Source organism: Gossypium raimondii, chromosome 5 (assembly GCF_025698545.1).
Source record: "Gossypium raimondii isolate GPD5lz chromosome 5, ASM2569854v1, whole genome shotgun sequence".
Classification (NCBI taxonomy): Eukaryota; Viridiplantae; Streptophyta; class Magnoliopsida; order Malvales; family Malvaceae; genus Gossypium; species Gossypium raimondii.
The window spans coordinates 50,258,453-50,272,169 of record NC_068569.1 but is presented as its reverse complement, the minus strand read 5'-3'; the positions used below and the strand labels follow the sequence as shown (position 1 = coordinate 50,272,169).

The 13,717-nt window shown below is 30.2% G+C and overlaps 2 protein-coding genes across 3 annotated transcripts; both read left to right on the top strand.

Annotated features, from left to right (window-relative positions):
- Nucleotides 1-5,418: 5,418 nt before the first annotated feature.
- LOC105766392 (disease resistance protein RPS2) lies at nucleotides 5,419-13,498 on the top strand. 2 transcript variants are annotated; one of them, XM_052630033.1, is made up of 7 exons: nucleotides 5,419-5,718; nucleotides 5,801-5,878; nucleotides 7,181-10,026; nucleotides 10,119-10,253; nucleotides 10,870-11,649; nucleotides 12,132-12,868; nucleotides 13,252-13,498. In XM_052630033.1, the coding sequence occupies exon 3, from the start codon at nucleotides 8,765-8,767 to the stop codon at nucleotides 9,839-9,841; it is 1,077 nt and encodes a 358-aa protein (XP_052485993.1). In that variant the 5' UTR covers nucleotides 5,419-5,718; nucleotides 5,801-5,878; nucleotides 7,181-8,764; the 3' UTR covers nucleotides 9,842-10,026; nucleotides 10,119-10,253; nucleotides 10,870-11,649; nucleotides 12,132-12,868; nucleotides 13,252-13,498. The 2 variants fall into 2 exon arrangements, with proteins under 2 accessions (XP_052485993.1, XP_012441301.1); XM_012585847.2 differs by having other exon boundaries at nucleotides 5,427-5,718; nucleotides 13,252-13,443.
- LOC105767158 (disease resistance protein At4g27190-like) lies at nucleotides 7,253-8,713 on the top strand. The gene is made up of 2 exons (XM_012586666.2): nucleotides 7,253-7,580; nucleotides 7,668-8,713. The coding sequence occupies exons 1-2, from the start codon at nucleotides 7,253-7,255 to the stop codon at nucleotides 8,711-8,713; spliced, it is 1,374 nt and encodes a 457-aa protein (XP_012442120.2).
- Nucleotides 13,499-13,717: the final 219 nt, after the last annotated feature.

The following is a 13,717-nucleotide window of genomic DNA, read 5'->3' as shown; positions in this document are numbered from 1 at the left end:
GTTATTATTACTACAAATTGATATCGCACTGTCACTTACTAGCACGACATTTTTATTTTCCATATACCATCATTTTTTATATATACTTCATTTAATTTTATTATGACCGCAATCATGTCACGAACCTTGTTTGAACAATTTTGTCCGTTTTTCATACGATGCCCGAATAAATTAAATATATACTATTTTAAGTGTTACATTAATTTTTACTCGATGCATAAAAGGGAAATTTTTAAAATTATGGCAATGTTCCGCATTTGGAGATTTGAGAAGTCGTGCCTTAACTTACGAGGTTCGACTTTCTCTTTGAACCTAGATAGCTAAACATCTCTTTCAAAATTAAAACACCTGAGATTTGAATAGTAATTAAATAAAAAGCAAGTTTATTTTCGAGGATTCGAGATGGCGTGTCCTAACTTATGGGATATGGCCTTTTTGTTACCTCAAGATAAGAGAGCCTTTTACACACTTTTAATTTATTCAAGGGATTTTACTTAAAAAATACATTAATACAAAGAGGGATCGTATTTTAAACTCTTTTCGAATTTTTAACTTTCGACCTTAAGACACCAATTAATCACTTAGGTACTAATTTTGGACGTTACAAGGATACTAACCCTTCCTCGTGCATAACCGACTCCCAAACTCATTTCTTGGATTTTGTAGACCAAAAATCGTCGTTTTAGTAAATTTAAACTTTTATTAAAATGATTAAATTACGAGGTGATCCAATTACACCTAATAAAAAAGGATTGGTGACGACACTCATTCTCGTCATTTTAAAAATAGAAAGTCGATTTCAAAAAGGTTTCGACATTATTAATAATTTAATGATTTGATTGTAATTTACCCATAAAACTATTGATGTAACACTTTTAACCCGTATCTGTCGCCGGATTAGGGTCACGAAGCATTACCGACCTAAACACAACTCAGAACAATCATTCATTTTGATTTATGAACAAATTATATTAACTCAAGCACGAAATTATTTATTTATTTATTTATTTTAAAAAACTCGAGTTATAACTAGCAGCCCAATCATATAAATAACATTGGCACATATAGATCACTTATCCAACTATAATTAATCATACCTTAATAATTATAATACATAAGCAATTTATGTATTAAAATTTTAAGAAATCAATATTATTAATTTAATCACCTATTTAGCTCAATTAATATACATCAATACAACATTGCATGCTTTACGAATCGATTGTCCGAACCTATTTAATATCATATTCATATCATTCGAATATTTATATATATATATATATATATATATATATATAATCAAGCTTATTTCATTACAACATATTCACTAATTTCATGTCAAAACATTCATTGCATATATTTATATCATTAGCAAATTTTAGCCATGCTATTTTATAAACTATGTACATATGCATACTAAGTCATAACAATCCATATGATTAATTAAGTATCAACCATATCATTTTATATATATATATATATATATATATATATATATATATATATATATATATATATATATGCATAACACTTTAAAACAAAATTATTTCTAAATTCAAATACTAAATCATGGCTAACCCAACTCATTAAATAATTTATAAACAAATAGCAATTTATATGTTATGCATATGCACATTTACTTAGGTTAAACTTTTCACACACCTTATTAGGCATATAAATATAGAACATAAGCAAGCTTCATTATACAACCAAATACAATTATAAACATTACTAACATATATGCATTACACTATAGCCACGTTAAACAATTTTAAATACACTAATTCACATGCTAATTATCATGCCCCAAAACACATAAACACAACAAATCAAGTATCCCTATATTCAGTTATTAAAATTTAGCCTCAAATGATCAAACCAATCCATTTTAAAACATATATGTTAATTACCATTCTAAATTGTACCCAAATAGCATTTACACCATCATTGATATACTCATCTTTCTATCTTCTTACCTATTTAATCAAGCCAAATCTCAAAACCATTCCACACATAAATTATACTATAAATCATACTTACAAGTTTATCTAATACATGACCCAAAGTCACTATCATAACATCATTAACAAAACATAACCAAAACAAATCCATCATCCTTATAACAAGCTTACCAAAATGAACTAATCATGAACCATATATACATATACATCTTTTCATCATACCGAATTCATATACCAAGCATACCACACATATATACCATGTCCCAAAATTACTTAAACATTAGCATATTAGCATTAAGATCAAGCCATTTTCGCATGGCTATTTATATATATACAACTTCAAAACCCAATATATTTAATCTAGCCTATACATGCCATATGTTCAAAATTTAAAACTTTAAAAGTACCAAATGGTAGTCAATAGTGTGACGATGATTCTTGATGATCCCTGAGCTCGTAACTAGCTTCCAAAATCTACAACAACGAATGAGCAAACACACGGTAAGCTTAAATAGCTTAGTAAGTTATAAGCAAATAATTTATCAAAGAACATGTATAATTCACACAATTAGGCCGAATACTCTCAATCTTAAACACACACACACATATATATATATATAATCACATTTAAACAATTAGTTCACATTTTCATGTTATACCACAAAACTTACTTTTAATTCCAAACTTCATATAACTCAAACTTACCTGATTCGTTTAAATTGAATTCATATTTGGTCTTGCCATGTCTTTGCCCGTAGAACCATTCGGACTCAAAAAGGATACTCGGTTAGCTAAAAAAACTCGTACAATACCAACGTCCCAGATGTGGTCTTACATGTAATCAAATAACAATGCCACTATCCCAGACAAGGTCTTACACGTAATCAAATACGATGTCAATGTCCCAAACATGGTCTTACACGTAAATCTCAAATCGAAGCCAACGTCCCAGACGTGGTCTTACACAAAATCACATATCAAAATCCTATGGTTCGTACGGGCTATTAGATGTTTTAATTCAATCGTATCAACTCATAAACAATTCTCCCACGCATAAAATAATTCAGCATTTATAATACATATATATTCAAATTAACGGCAATTATTTACTTATGAACTTACCTCAGACGAAGACAAACGGACTGGAACGACTATTCGATCACTGTTGATTTCCCCCGATCCAATTCTGATTTCCTCTTTTCTTGATCTTAATCTAGCTATGAATGTAGCGAAACCTAAAATGCTTCCATGGGTATTCTTTCTTCAACATTCGGCAAGATGAACACCAAAATGGCCACTAATGCATTTTTATTTTAATTTAATAAACATTAAAACATCATTTACTATTTTGTCCTTAATAACTTAACATAAAAAAATTCACCTAACCTGGTCTTGTCCACCACTATTATTAATGGAATAATTGACATGCAAGTGCTCCACATTTCCATTTTATATCAATTTAATGCCTTTAACAAATAGACCTCAAAATTTTCACTTTACGCAATTAAATCCTTTTTATCAAATTAAACACACAAACGAATAAATTAAATCACAAAAATTTCACACATACTAATGCACATACTTTAAGTACGAAAAATAATATTAAAATTTTTTTAACTCGAATTTGTGGTCCAGAAATCACTATCCGACTAAAGTCTAAACTGGGCTGTTACAATTGAGACCGTTAATGATCCTTGCTTAAAATTTTCTAAAAAGTGATGCATTAATTATATATTTTATCTTTCATACATTATTTTGATTACAGAAAGAAATACCAAAATGACAATAGAACATGTTATGTAAAGCTCAACATTTTGTTGAAGATACCAAATCCATGACTTGGTATGAAATTTCAAAAAAAGTATATTCTATTCATTGTTAATTTTGAAGAAAAAACTAGTTATATAACATAAACATTGGAAATTTATCTCTAGAATTTGCAAAATAATAGAAAAATCACTTTGAATAAAGAAAACTCTTCTTCATTCCTGATAGCAAATGAAAAATAAGAAGAAAAAAATATTTTTTTCTTGAAAGACGCTTCAAATGAAACAAATATGAAAAACATAAATGTATAATTTTGTAACGGTGAAAAAGTGAAAACTGACCCAAAGACTTTCACACTTTTCTAGTTGTCTCCTCTCTTGTCCTGTCAAGTCTTTAATTGCAAAACAAATGCATGGGGCCATTGGCAAACCAACCGCCAAGTTTAATTGTGATTTTCTATATATAAATTTGTTATATATTTATTGATCTAATATTATGTTTTTATGTTTTTCTTGAACTAAAACAGAGCTAAAAAGACTGTTTGGAATTTTCTTATCCACACTCAAATTCTTGGAATCTTTACTTCATTTTGAAGTGGTAAGTGAGTATATTTTCCATTTACTTGGGTCACAACAAAAGAATATATGAAAATATCTATGATTAAATTGAAATCCATGATTGTTTTAAAATTGCCAAATCCATGATTTTTAAAATATATGAATTAATCAAATATATTAATCAAGATTTATAGATTTTCAGGCGAGACCATATTTTTATTTTGTATATCTATGAATTAATAAAATATATCTTCAACAAAAAATTTGAAAATATCTATGAATAAATTGTAATTTTGTTAGTTTCGTCTTGATTTTAAAAAAAAGTAATAAATTTAGTCTTAATATTTACATGTTTATAAAAATATTAAGAGCTGAATTTATTAAATCATGACTAAATTGATAGAATGTGTTAACTTTGAGAGCTAAATTTGTTATTATACCAATCAAATTTATGAAAATTGTCCTTATTCGGTCACTTTCGAAATTGATAGGGATTAGATTGGTTCGATTTTTTTAGAGAGACAAATTTTCTCAATATCAAAATTGAGATGGACTAGAAAGGTCGTTTTACCCAATTTAATCATTAAATGACATGTTACATCTAATGTGACATAATAATTTAAAATGAAAATTTTAAAAATGAATATTATAAAATAAATGTTTTAAAACTTTAGTTTTGAGGTTTTGAAATGGAAATTTTATTATCACTTTTTTAAAAAAATTAGTTTTACTTAATTTTTGTTTTAATTTTAAAAGTTATGTAACACAATTCTATTTATTTAAAATTTTTATTTTAAATTTAGCTATGTAAGATTTGATATGTCATTTAACTATTGTAATAACAAAAGGACTCGATTGATATAACATCGATAAATTAGGGATGTAATTAGAATAATCTAATGTTTAAGGACCAATTTAAATTGATGGTCACAATTTAAGGATGCTTAATGTAATTAACCCTTTTCTAATAGAGCAAACCAGGGTAAAAATATGACCCAAAGACTTACCTTTTTGGAAGTTATCTCCTATCCTGTCATGTCTTTGTTGGTCTTAATTGCAAAATGAATGCATGGGGCCATTAGCAAACCAAACAGTACCGACTTCATTAATTTAGATCCCAATATTGCAGTAATCTCATAGCACAAATTCTTTGGCTACAAAATCAAGAAAACCCAGTTTGTTGAATTTTCGAGGCAGATCAACTTCAATTTCTTTGTGAAGGTTTCTCCTTATTTTAGTTCAACCTTGATTTCTATTTCTATTTCTTGTTTTTTTTATTTCCCTTTCCTTAAAGATAAAAAATATCTTCAAGTTCTTTTGCTCAAAAAAAGAAAAAAAAAACCAACCTTCAAATCCCATTTGATTGATTTGAAGTGGTAATTAAGAATCTTCTCAACAGAAAGTGTAGTTTGATTTTGAAGTACCCAAGTGAGGTAAATCTCTTTATATTTGTGTTTATATATATATATATATATATATTTGATCTCATCTCATCTTTTTATGTTCTTCTTGAAGCAAATCAGAGCCAAAAGAGTGTTTGGACTTTTTATTTTGACCATCAAATTCTTGGAGTTACAACTTCATTTGGAAGTGGTAAGTGGATATGTTTCCATCGTTGTTATAACTAATTTTCTGTCCTTTTTATTTATAATTATATCACATTACACACATGTATATGATTTTATTTAGGATCAACGTTGGATCAAATCGAGTCTAAAATTTTAAATTAATCGAGTTGATGAGTCCTATTTTATTATCCTAATTTGATTTGAATTTTTTCGAATTGAGTAAAGTGAAATAAAATTGAATTGAGTAAAATTTTAAAGTTAAATTAAAAATTAAACACGTCAAATTAAAATATTATTACCGTATAACTAATTACATGTTAAACCACTTAAATTTGAAACCATATATATTTTAAAAACTTTTAAAGAAAAATAAATAAACTTCAATCATTAATTAACTTATTTAGGTTCCAAAATTCTTATTTTAGGAATTTTTAAAATTATTAAAAAGTTAGAATTTTTATAAATATTTTCAATTTTTAAAATTATTTTAATTTTTTTGTAATTTTGTTGAAAAAACCAATTTGCTCATTTTCAAATTTGATAGAGATTAAAGAGGTATTTACACTAATCTATTATTGAATTGTCAAATCGATTCAATTAACTTGAAATTCAATTTTTCAAATCAAATTGAGTTTTACTCACTCTTAATTTTATAAATTTAAATGAATTGACAAAATAAAACAAACAAAATGAAATAAAAGCTATAAAGTTCATTTCATTAAATAAAATAGAGAAACCAATTCTATATGGTCTATATCTACTAGACTTTATCACAAACAGAAATATTTTATATTAAAAATATATTTATAAAAATATTTCAACTGGTTTTGTTTTTATTCTTAAATACTATTTTTAAATTGTTTTATTTGAATATTAAATCTATATATATGACAGCGACTTATGGTGTCACTTTCAACTCAATAAACCAAATTTAGTAGAGATAAAAACTCAACAATTACTATTGGGTAGTTTTAGTTTTAAATTTTTTTCAAATTTAAATAAATTAATAAAAAGTACATAGACTTAGTTTAATTAATTTTAATCATTAGAATTATATTTATCTGTGTAATAAAATATATATTTCCAATTTATAATTATATGGCATTACACTCGAATTGTATATATGATTTTATCAACTAATATGAATTGATAAAATGAAATAGAAACTTCTCATCTAACTCTTGCTTTCCTTTATACTTTTCTACCCAATTCTATACAATACTTGTATTTAAATTTCTAATGTATAAATTTGTTTTTCTCTAGTTTTCAAGTAATGTTTTTTTTATTAAGTTTCTAATAATATTCGCATTTGGTGTTATGTTTTCAGCTGGACTAAGTTGGAAGAAAAGCCCATTGATTCTCAGACTTTGAATCCTTCTTCAATTTGAGCTTGTCAAGCATGGGTTGCGGATTTTGTGAGGCTGCTCTTTCTAACACCGTTGGAACACTGGTTGTGGACTGTGTAGTGAAGCCGGTAGGACGTCAACTTGATTATGTCCGTCGCTTTCATGACAATGTTGAAAAGCTCCGAGAGAAAAAGCGTGAACTTGCAGATGCACGAGATCGTCTACTACATATGATTGAGGATGCTAAAATTCGGCTTCTACTAATTGAAAATGATGTACAGAACTTGCAATCAAGGGCAGACGAAACACTGTCGGATATGGGAACTCTGGAGGAGGAAATCCAACTGAATAAGAGGTGTCTCATTTGGTGTCCTAATTGGAGTTGGAGATATCAATTAAGCAAGAAAGCAATGAAGAAAATCCCGGATATCTCTTAGCTTTTGGACAAATTTGGTCAACTTGGACCAGTCGGTTACCCTGCTCCTACTGCCCTTCCCACTATAGATTTCCTATGTTCTAAGGAATTTGTGTTTTCGAAATCTTCAGAGACTGCATTCTATCAAATCATTGAAGCCTTAAAAGATGAGAATATCAACATGATTGGGTTGTGGGGGATGGGAGGGGTGGGCAAGACCACCCTGGCTCGTGAAGTTGGAAGTCAAGCTCAAAAACTGAATTTGTTTGACAAAGTTGTGATTACGACTGTGTCTCAAAAGCCAAATCTTGAGAGAATTCAAGGTCAAATTGCACAATACATAGGCTTTGCTATGAAGAATGAACAAGGAAGAAGATCCGAGCAAGAATTATGGTTAAGGCTGAAGAATGAACCGAGGATTCTTATCATCCTTGATGATATTTGGGAATCTATCAACTTAAAGGAGAAGATAGGAATTCCAATTGGGGATGATCATAAAGGCTGCAAAGTTCTTTTAACAACACACCGTCAACAAGTATGTCAAGCTATGGATTGTCAAAACGTGGTACAACTTGGCTGTTTGAATGATGATGAAGCTTGGACTCTGTTTGAAAAGAAAGCAGGTCTAGATGGCTCTTCTGATGATTCTATTAAAATCCTAGCAAATCAAATTGTCAAAAAATGCGGGGGTTTGCCTATAGCTATAGTTCCGCTGGGCAGTGCCTTGAAAGGTAAAACCCATCATTGGTGGCAAGCCGCACACCGGAGACTCGAAGATCGTAGATTGACTGAAATTGAGGATGTTAATGAAGAAAATGCCTATGTATGTCTTGAGGCGAGCTTCGACTACTTGAAGAATATGGAGACCAAGACATGTTTCTTGTTGTGCTGTTTATTTCCTGAAGATGATGAGATTTATGTGGAGAACTTGGTAGGATATGCATGGGGACTGGAGTTGTATAAAGGCATGGACTCAATTAAAGATGTTAGAAGTGAAGTGCTTGCATCAATTGAGACCCTCAAGAACTCCGGTTTGTTGCTAGATTGCGGAGAAAGGCATGTCAAAATGCATGATGTGGTTCGCGAATTTGCTTTGTAGATAGCATCTTCAAGAGAGGAGATTTCTTTTGGGACTGTTGAAACACTCCCGATGGATGAAAGTTTCAAGCATTACACAGCAATCTCCTTCGAAACTGATCAAACGGATGAACTGCCTAAAGGAGTGGGTTTTCCATACCTCAAACTTCTTTTACTTGGTAGTTTCGTGGAAACTTCAAGCGAATTCTTTGAGGGTATGAAGGCATTACAAGTTTGTGCTTTGAAAGATCAATCGATATCTCTAGCTGCATTTAAGTTGAATATGAACCTTCGAACTCTGTGTTTGATTGATTGTCAACTCTCTGACATCTCGATGCTTGGGAAGCTGAAGTCACTTCATATTCTCTCTTTAAGTGGATCTGATATCATTGAATTATCGACTGAAGCTGGTGATCTAGAAAATCTAAGACGGTTGGATTTATCGTATTGCTATAACCTTGAAGGATTCCCTCCTAATTTAATACAAAGATTGTCCGATTTAGAAGAACTATACTTGCATGCTTGTAGTTCCTTAAAATGGGCGACTGAGAATTCAACTAAAGTGGAAAGCTATTCCAGCCTATCAGAGTTGAATTCATTGCCAAAGTTGGCTGTAATATCATTGGATATTTCTTCTGAACATCTTAAAGATGGCTTTGTGCTTCGTAGATTATGGAGCTTTGATGTTTGCATTGGCATAAAAAGAGAACTGCGGTACCGAAAGAGGGACCTTGAAACTTGGCCAATCTCAAGATCTTTGAGAATCGATAAGTCTGTAGATGCATGCAAGCAACTGCTTGAAGATGTAGAATCTCTTGAATTGGGTGATGTGGAGGGTCACCCAAACCTTATTCCGAGCTTGGACTTGGGATTTAGAAAGTTGACTTCTCTAGATCTTCGACAGTGCCACTCTATGCAATGCCTAATTGATGCATCAAAGCAGCAAGTGCCAATCACTGCACTCTCTAATTTGAGAAAGTTATCATTAAGTCATATGTTTCATTTGGAAGAGATGTGCAATGCTCCCCAGCCGCAAGGTTTTCTACAAAAGCTTGAAGAGGTTATAGTTTCAGATTGTGGTGAGATGCAAGTGTTATTCCCAATTGCTGAATTGAGGAGCATAGAACAAGAAGGGCCAGTCGTTATTTAAGCCTCCAAAGTCTGAAGATTGTTGAAATACAGAGATGCAATAATTTGAAATATATCTTCCCAATGTGTGTTGCTAATAGCCTTGGGCAACTGCATACTTTGAAGATAATGAGTTGCTCGCAATTGGAAGATATAATCCAAGACCGACAAGTGGCATACAAATGTCTACTCCAAAGTCTAAAGGAAGTATGTGTATCTCACTGCAATAACTTGACATTTTTTTTCCTTATTATCCCATGGTCAAAGATTGGAAAATTTGATTATGCTTTTCATTTTAGGTTTCGTTGATTGATTTGCCTCAATTGAAAGAAAGGGATGTGAACGACATTATGCTCACACAATTATCTTTGCAGAAGTTAAAAGTGCACAATTATCCTCAATTGACATATTTTATTATTTCGACTACGATACAAGTAAGATTTTTCCTTTTGTTTTATATTATTTATTTATTTGTTTTTTTTTTAATAATTTGTTGTTTGAATAGTTGTTTAAAAGATAGATTTTATTTTATAACTTTGGTCTAAAACTAATCTAAATAACCTTTTAAACAAATTAGTTGATTATCAAAAAAATATTATACTATTAAGTCGGTAAACAAAAATAAGCTATATAAAATTATATATAAATTTTAGTTTGGTTGGTATCGATATTATTGTGTGAATAGGAGGATGTGGGTTCGAGCGCACTCAAGCATGTTTATCTCTCTATTTAAATGTGGGAAGGAATTATGGATGATTTTAGAATTTGTATTTTTAAATATAACCTTTTACATAGGTGGTTTTTTATTTTTGTATTAATATATGAAAATGAGTTTAAGCAATTCTCAATTGCGTTGTTACACCTATCCAATAATTTATATGTACAGATTATGTAATATTATTTATGACTGTTTCTGTACCACATTTTTGGAGTATAATATTAATTTAACGTAAAATATTTTTTTTGTAAGGAAATTAATTGATGAAACGTTAAGTTGGTTGTTGACATCTTTGAACATTTTGAAATTGAAAATTGATGATATGTTTATAGGAACTGGTGTTTGGGAAGATGACAAATGAACAATTGAGCAATTTACATTTATGTAAATATGAGGAATTGGAGCAAGATCAAACGTCATCACAACATCATCCCCTACCTATTTGCTTTCCAAATCTGATTCTAATTGATATCTTGGAATGTGAAAGCTTGAAATCTCTCTTTCCAATTATTGTTGCTCAAGGTAGCTCTAAACAACTAAATGCGCCCAATTTGCAAACTCTGAAGATAGAGAGTTGTTTTGGAATGGAAGAAATAATTCAAGACTCGCAAGTATCAACCATAAGCTTCCAATGCCTAAGGGAAGTACAAGTCACAGAATGCAATAAGTTGAAATTTCTCTTCACAATGTGTGTTGCTAATAGTCTTGGGAAATTGCAAACTCTGAAGATAGAGAGGTGCTTTGGAATGGAAGAAATAATCCAAGACTCACAAGTATCAACCATAAGCTTCCAATGCCTAAGGAAATTACAAGTCAGAGAATGCAACAAATTGAAATTTCTCTTCCCAATGTGTGTTGCTAATAGTCTTGGGCAATTGCAAACTCTGAAGATAGAGAGTTGTTCCCAATTGCAAGAAATAATCCAAGGACCAGAAGTGTTAATCTCAATGTCTCAAGGTCTTGAACGATTGAGTGAAGTTGAGTTAATTAATTTGCCTCAATTGAAAGGAAGGGATAGAAACGACATCGTGCTGGCATCGCCATCTTTACAGGTGTTAAGAGTGAGAGATTGTCCTCAATTGACACCCTTTATCGTTCCAACTAATATACAAGTAAGACCTTCTTATATATATTATTTATTAAAATTTTCACCTTTTGATTTTTTTGTATAAAATAAATAAATGCTTGTATAACTCTTTCAAAAATAGTTTTCATTGTAGAATTTTGGTCTAAAACTAATCTAAATATACCTTTAAGTAGTTTAGTTACTTACAATACCAATTAGCAGTAACATAAAATAACATTTCAATTGAATACTTTTATAATCTATATGAGAAATATATATATAATTTACAAATAAATTGTTAAGACATTTTATTTTCTTATATATATATATATATATATATATATTGCAAACATTATCTAGTACCACGTAATATTATTTATGTTGTGTTTTTGCACCATATTTTTGTTGATTTTTTTTTTGTAATTTATGATTATTTGAGTTCTTTGACTATAAAATTTGAATTCTTTGACTATAAAAGATTGAAAAAGAAATCTTGTGCTTATTCTTAAATTGATGATATATTTATAGGTATTGGAGTTCTCAGAGATGACAGAAAAGAAGCAAATAAACAACGTGACAGTCCCTGAATGGAATATTTAACAATTTCCAATTTTGAAGAGTTATTTGAATATTCTGGATATAATCTTTCAAGTCTAAACTTCCTATAGTTGTCCGAGCTAACTGAATTGCGGGTGATATGGAGTGGTCCCATCCAAGTTGAACACTTTCAAAATCTCACTCAATTGACAGTCATTGATTGCAGAAGGTTGAGATACATCTTCTCACCTACCATTGCTCGAAATTTGCCACAATTGTGGATGTTGAATATATCTGACTGTGAGGAATTGGAGCAAATAATTGAGAAGGATCAAACTTCATCACAACATCATCTCCAACCTATTTGCTTCCCTAATTTGAAGTGGATTACAATCGTGAACTGTAAAAACTTGAAATGTCTCTTCCCCATTACTCTTGCTCATGGCGGCCTTCCAAACCTAGATGAATTATACCTTAAAAAGGTCTCCAAATTAGAGCAGGTGTTTGAAGGAGATGAGGGAAATGTGAGTAAGGACGAAGAGAAAGTGATACACCTACCTCATCTCCGCTCCTTAGAGTTTGATGAGCTACCAAACCTCGTGAGCTTCAGTCCTGTGGGTTATCATTTTGTTTTCCCATTTTTAACGGATTTACAAGTAGAAGGTTGTCCCAACATAACCACAAGATTTAGTGTTGATTCAGAGAAAGCAGTGCATGCCAAAACACAGGTACACTACTCTTCCAAACTCAACAATAAGCTTTAAAACAGAAATTCATCCATTCAATTATTTTCTCTATGTATCCTCCCAATACTAAGCTTTAATTTCTATGCATTAATGCAATATTTTTATTGTGGCTGCCTGAGAGAAATTCTTTTTTGTTTTTGTTTTTTTGCTTTAAATGACTAAATGAAATTGCATCAACTGTAAATGGTTTCTGTTGGCTGTCAATATTTCTTTCTAGATATCATTGTTGCATTATTATTTTCAATTCACAGCTCTTGTTCTTAATATGTCATCCTTTGTCCAATTTTGGAAAATTGGCTTTGCTTTCCTCATCATAAATCATCACAAGCAAACAGTAATAAGTGAAGGTTTAATTTGCTTTGCAGGCAAGCCAATCAGTTGATGAAATTATAGTGGAAGAATCTGCTACAGCTCAAGAAACTGCATGGCCAATTGGTAGTGATATAGAATGGCCCCAAAAGGAAAATGATAGTGATTTTTCAATTGAAGATTAATTCATTGTGAATGTTTAAATTGAATGCCATTTATTCGTTATTATGTACCATTTATTCGTGAAATTGAAGACAGATTTATCGAGCTATAAGCAAAAACAAAGTAGGTGAATTCTGCTCAGTAATCAAAGATTAAAAATGAATGGACTAACTATTAGAAAAAAGAAAACTAAGAATTTTGACAAAACTTACAATTATTTGTTTTAGTCTAATGTCATACCCTTAGCCACTTGTCTAGAAATAAATATCAACTTTATTAAAAGCACTCTTCATTTGTTTACATGAGTTTTTAAATTATTTTGTGGTTAAAAATTCCTAAATTATTTTATAGTTAATTTTA

Bases quoted from the DNA above. Each gene is read 5' to 3' on its own strand.
- LOC105766392 (XM_012585847.2), top strand. From the start codon at position 9,904: ATGTGTGTTGCTAATAGCCTTGGGCAACTGCATACTTTGAAGATAATG. The intron at 10,027-10,118 runs GTATGTGTATCT...TTTTCATTTTAG, and splicing joins TACTCCAAAGTCTAAAGGAA to GTTTCGTTGATTGATTTGCC. The intron at 11,650-12,131 runs GTAAGACCTTCT...ATATATTTATAG, and splicing joins TCGTTCCAACTAATATACAA to GTATTGGAGTTCTCAGAGAT.
- LOC105767158 (XM_012586666.2), top strand. From the start codon at position 7,253: ATGGGTTGCGGATTTTGTGAGGCTGCTCTTTCTAACACCGTTGGAACA. The intron at 7,581-7,667 runs GTTGGAGATATC...AACTTGGACCAG, and splicing joins CATTTGGTGTCCTAATTGGA to TCGGTTACCCTGCTCCTACT.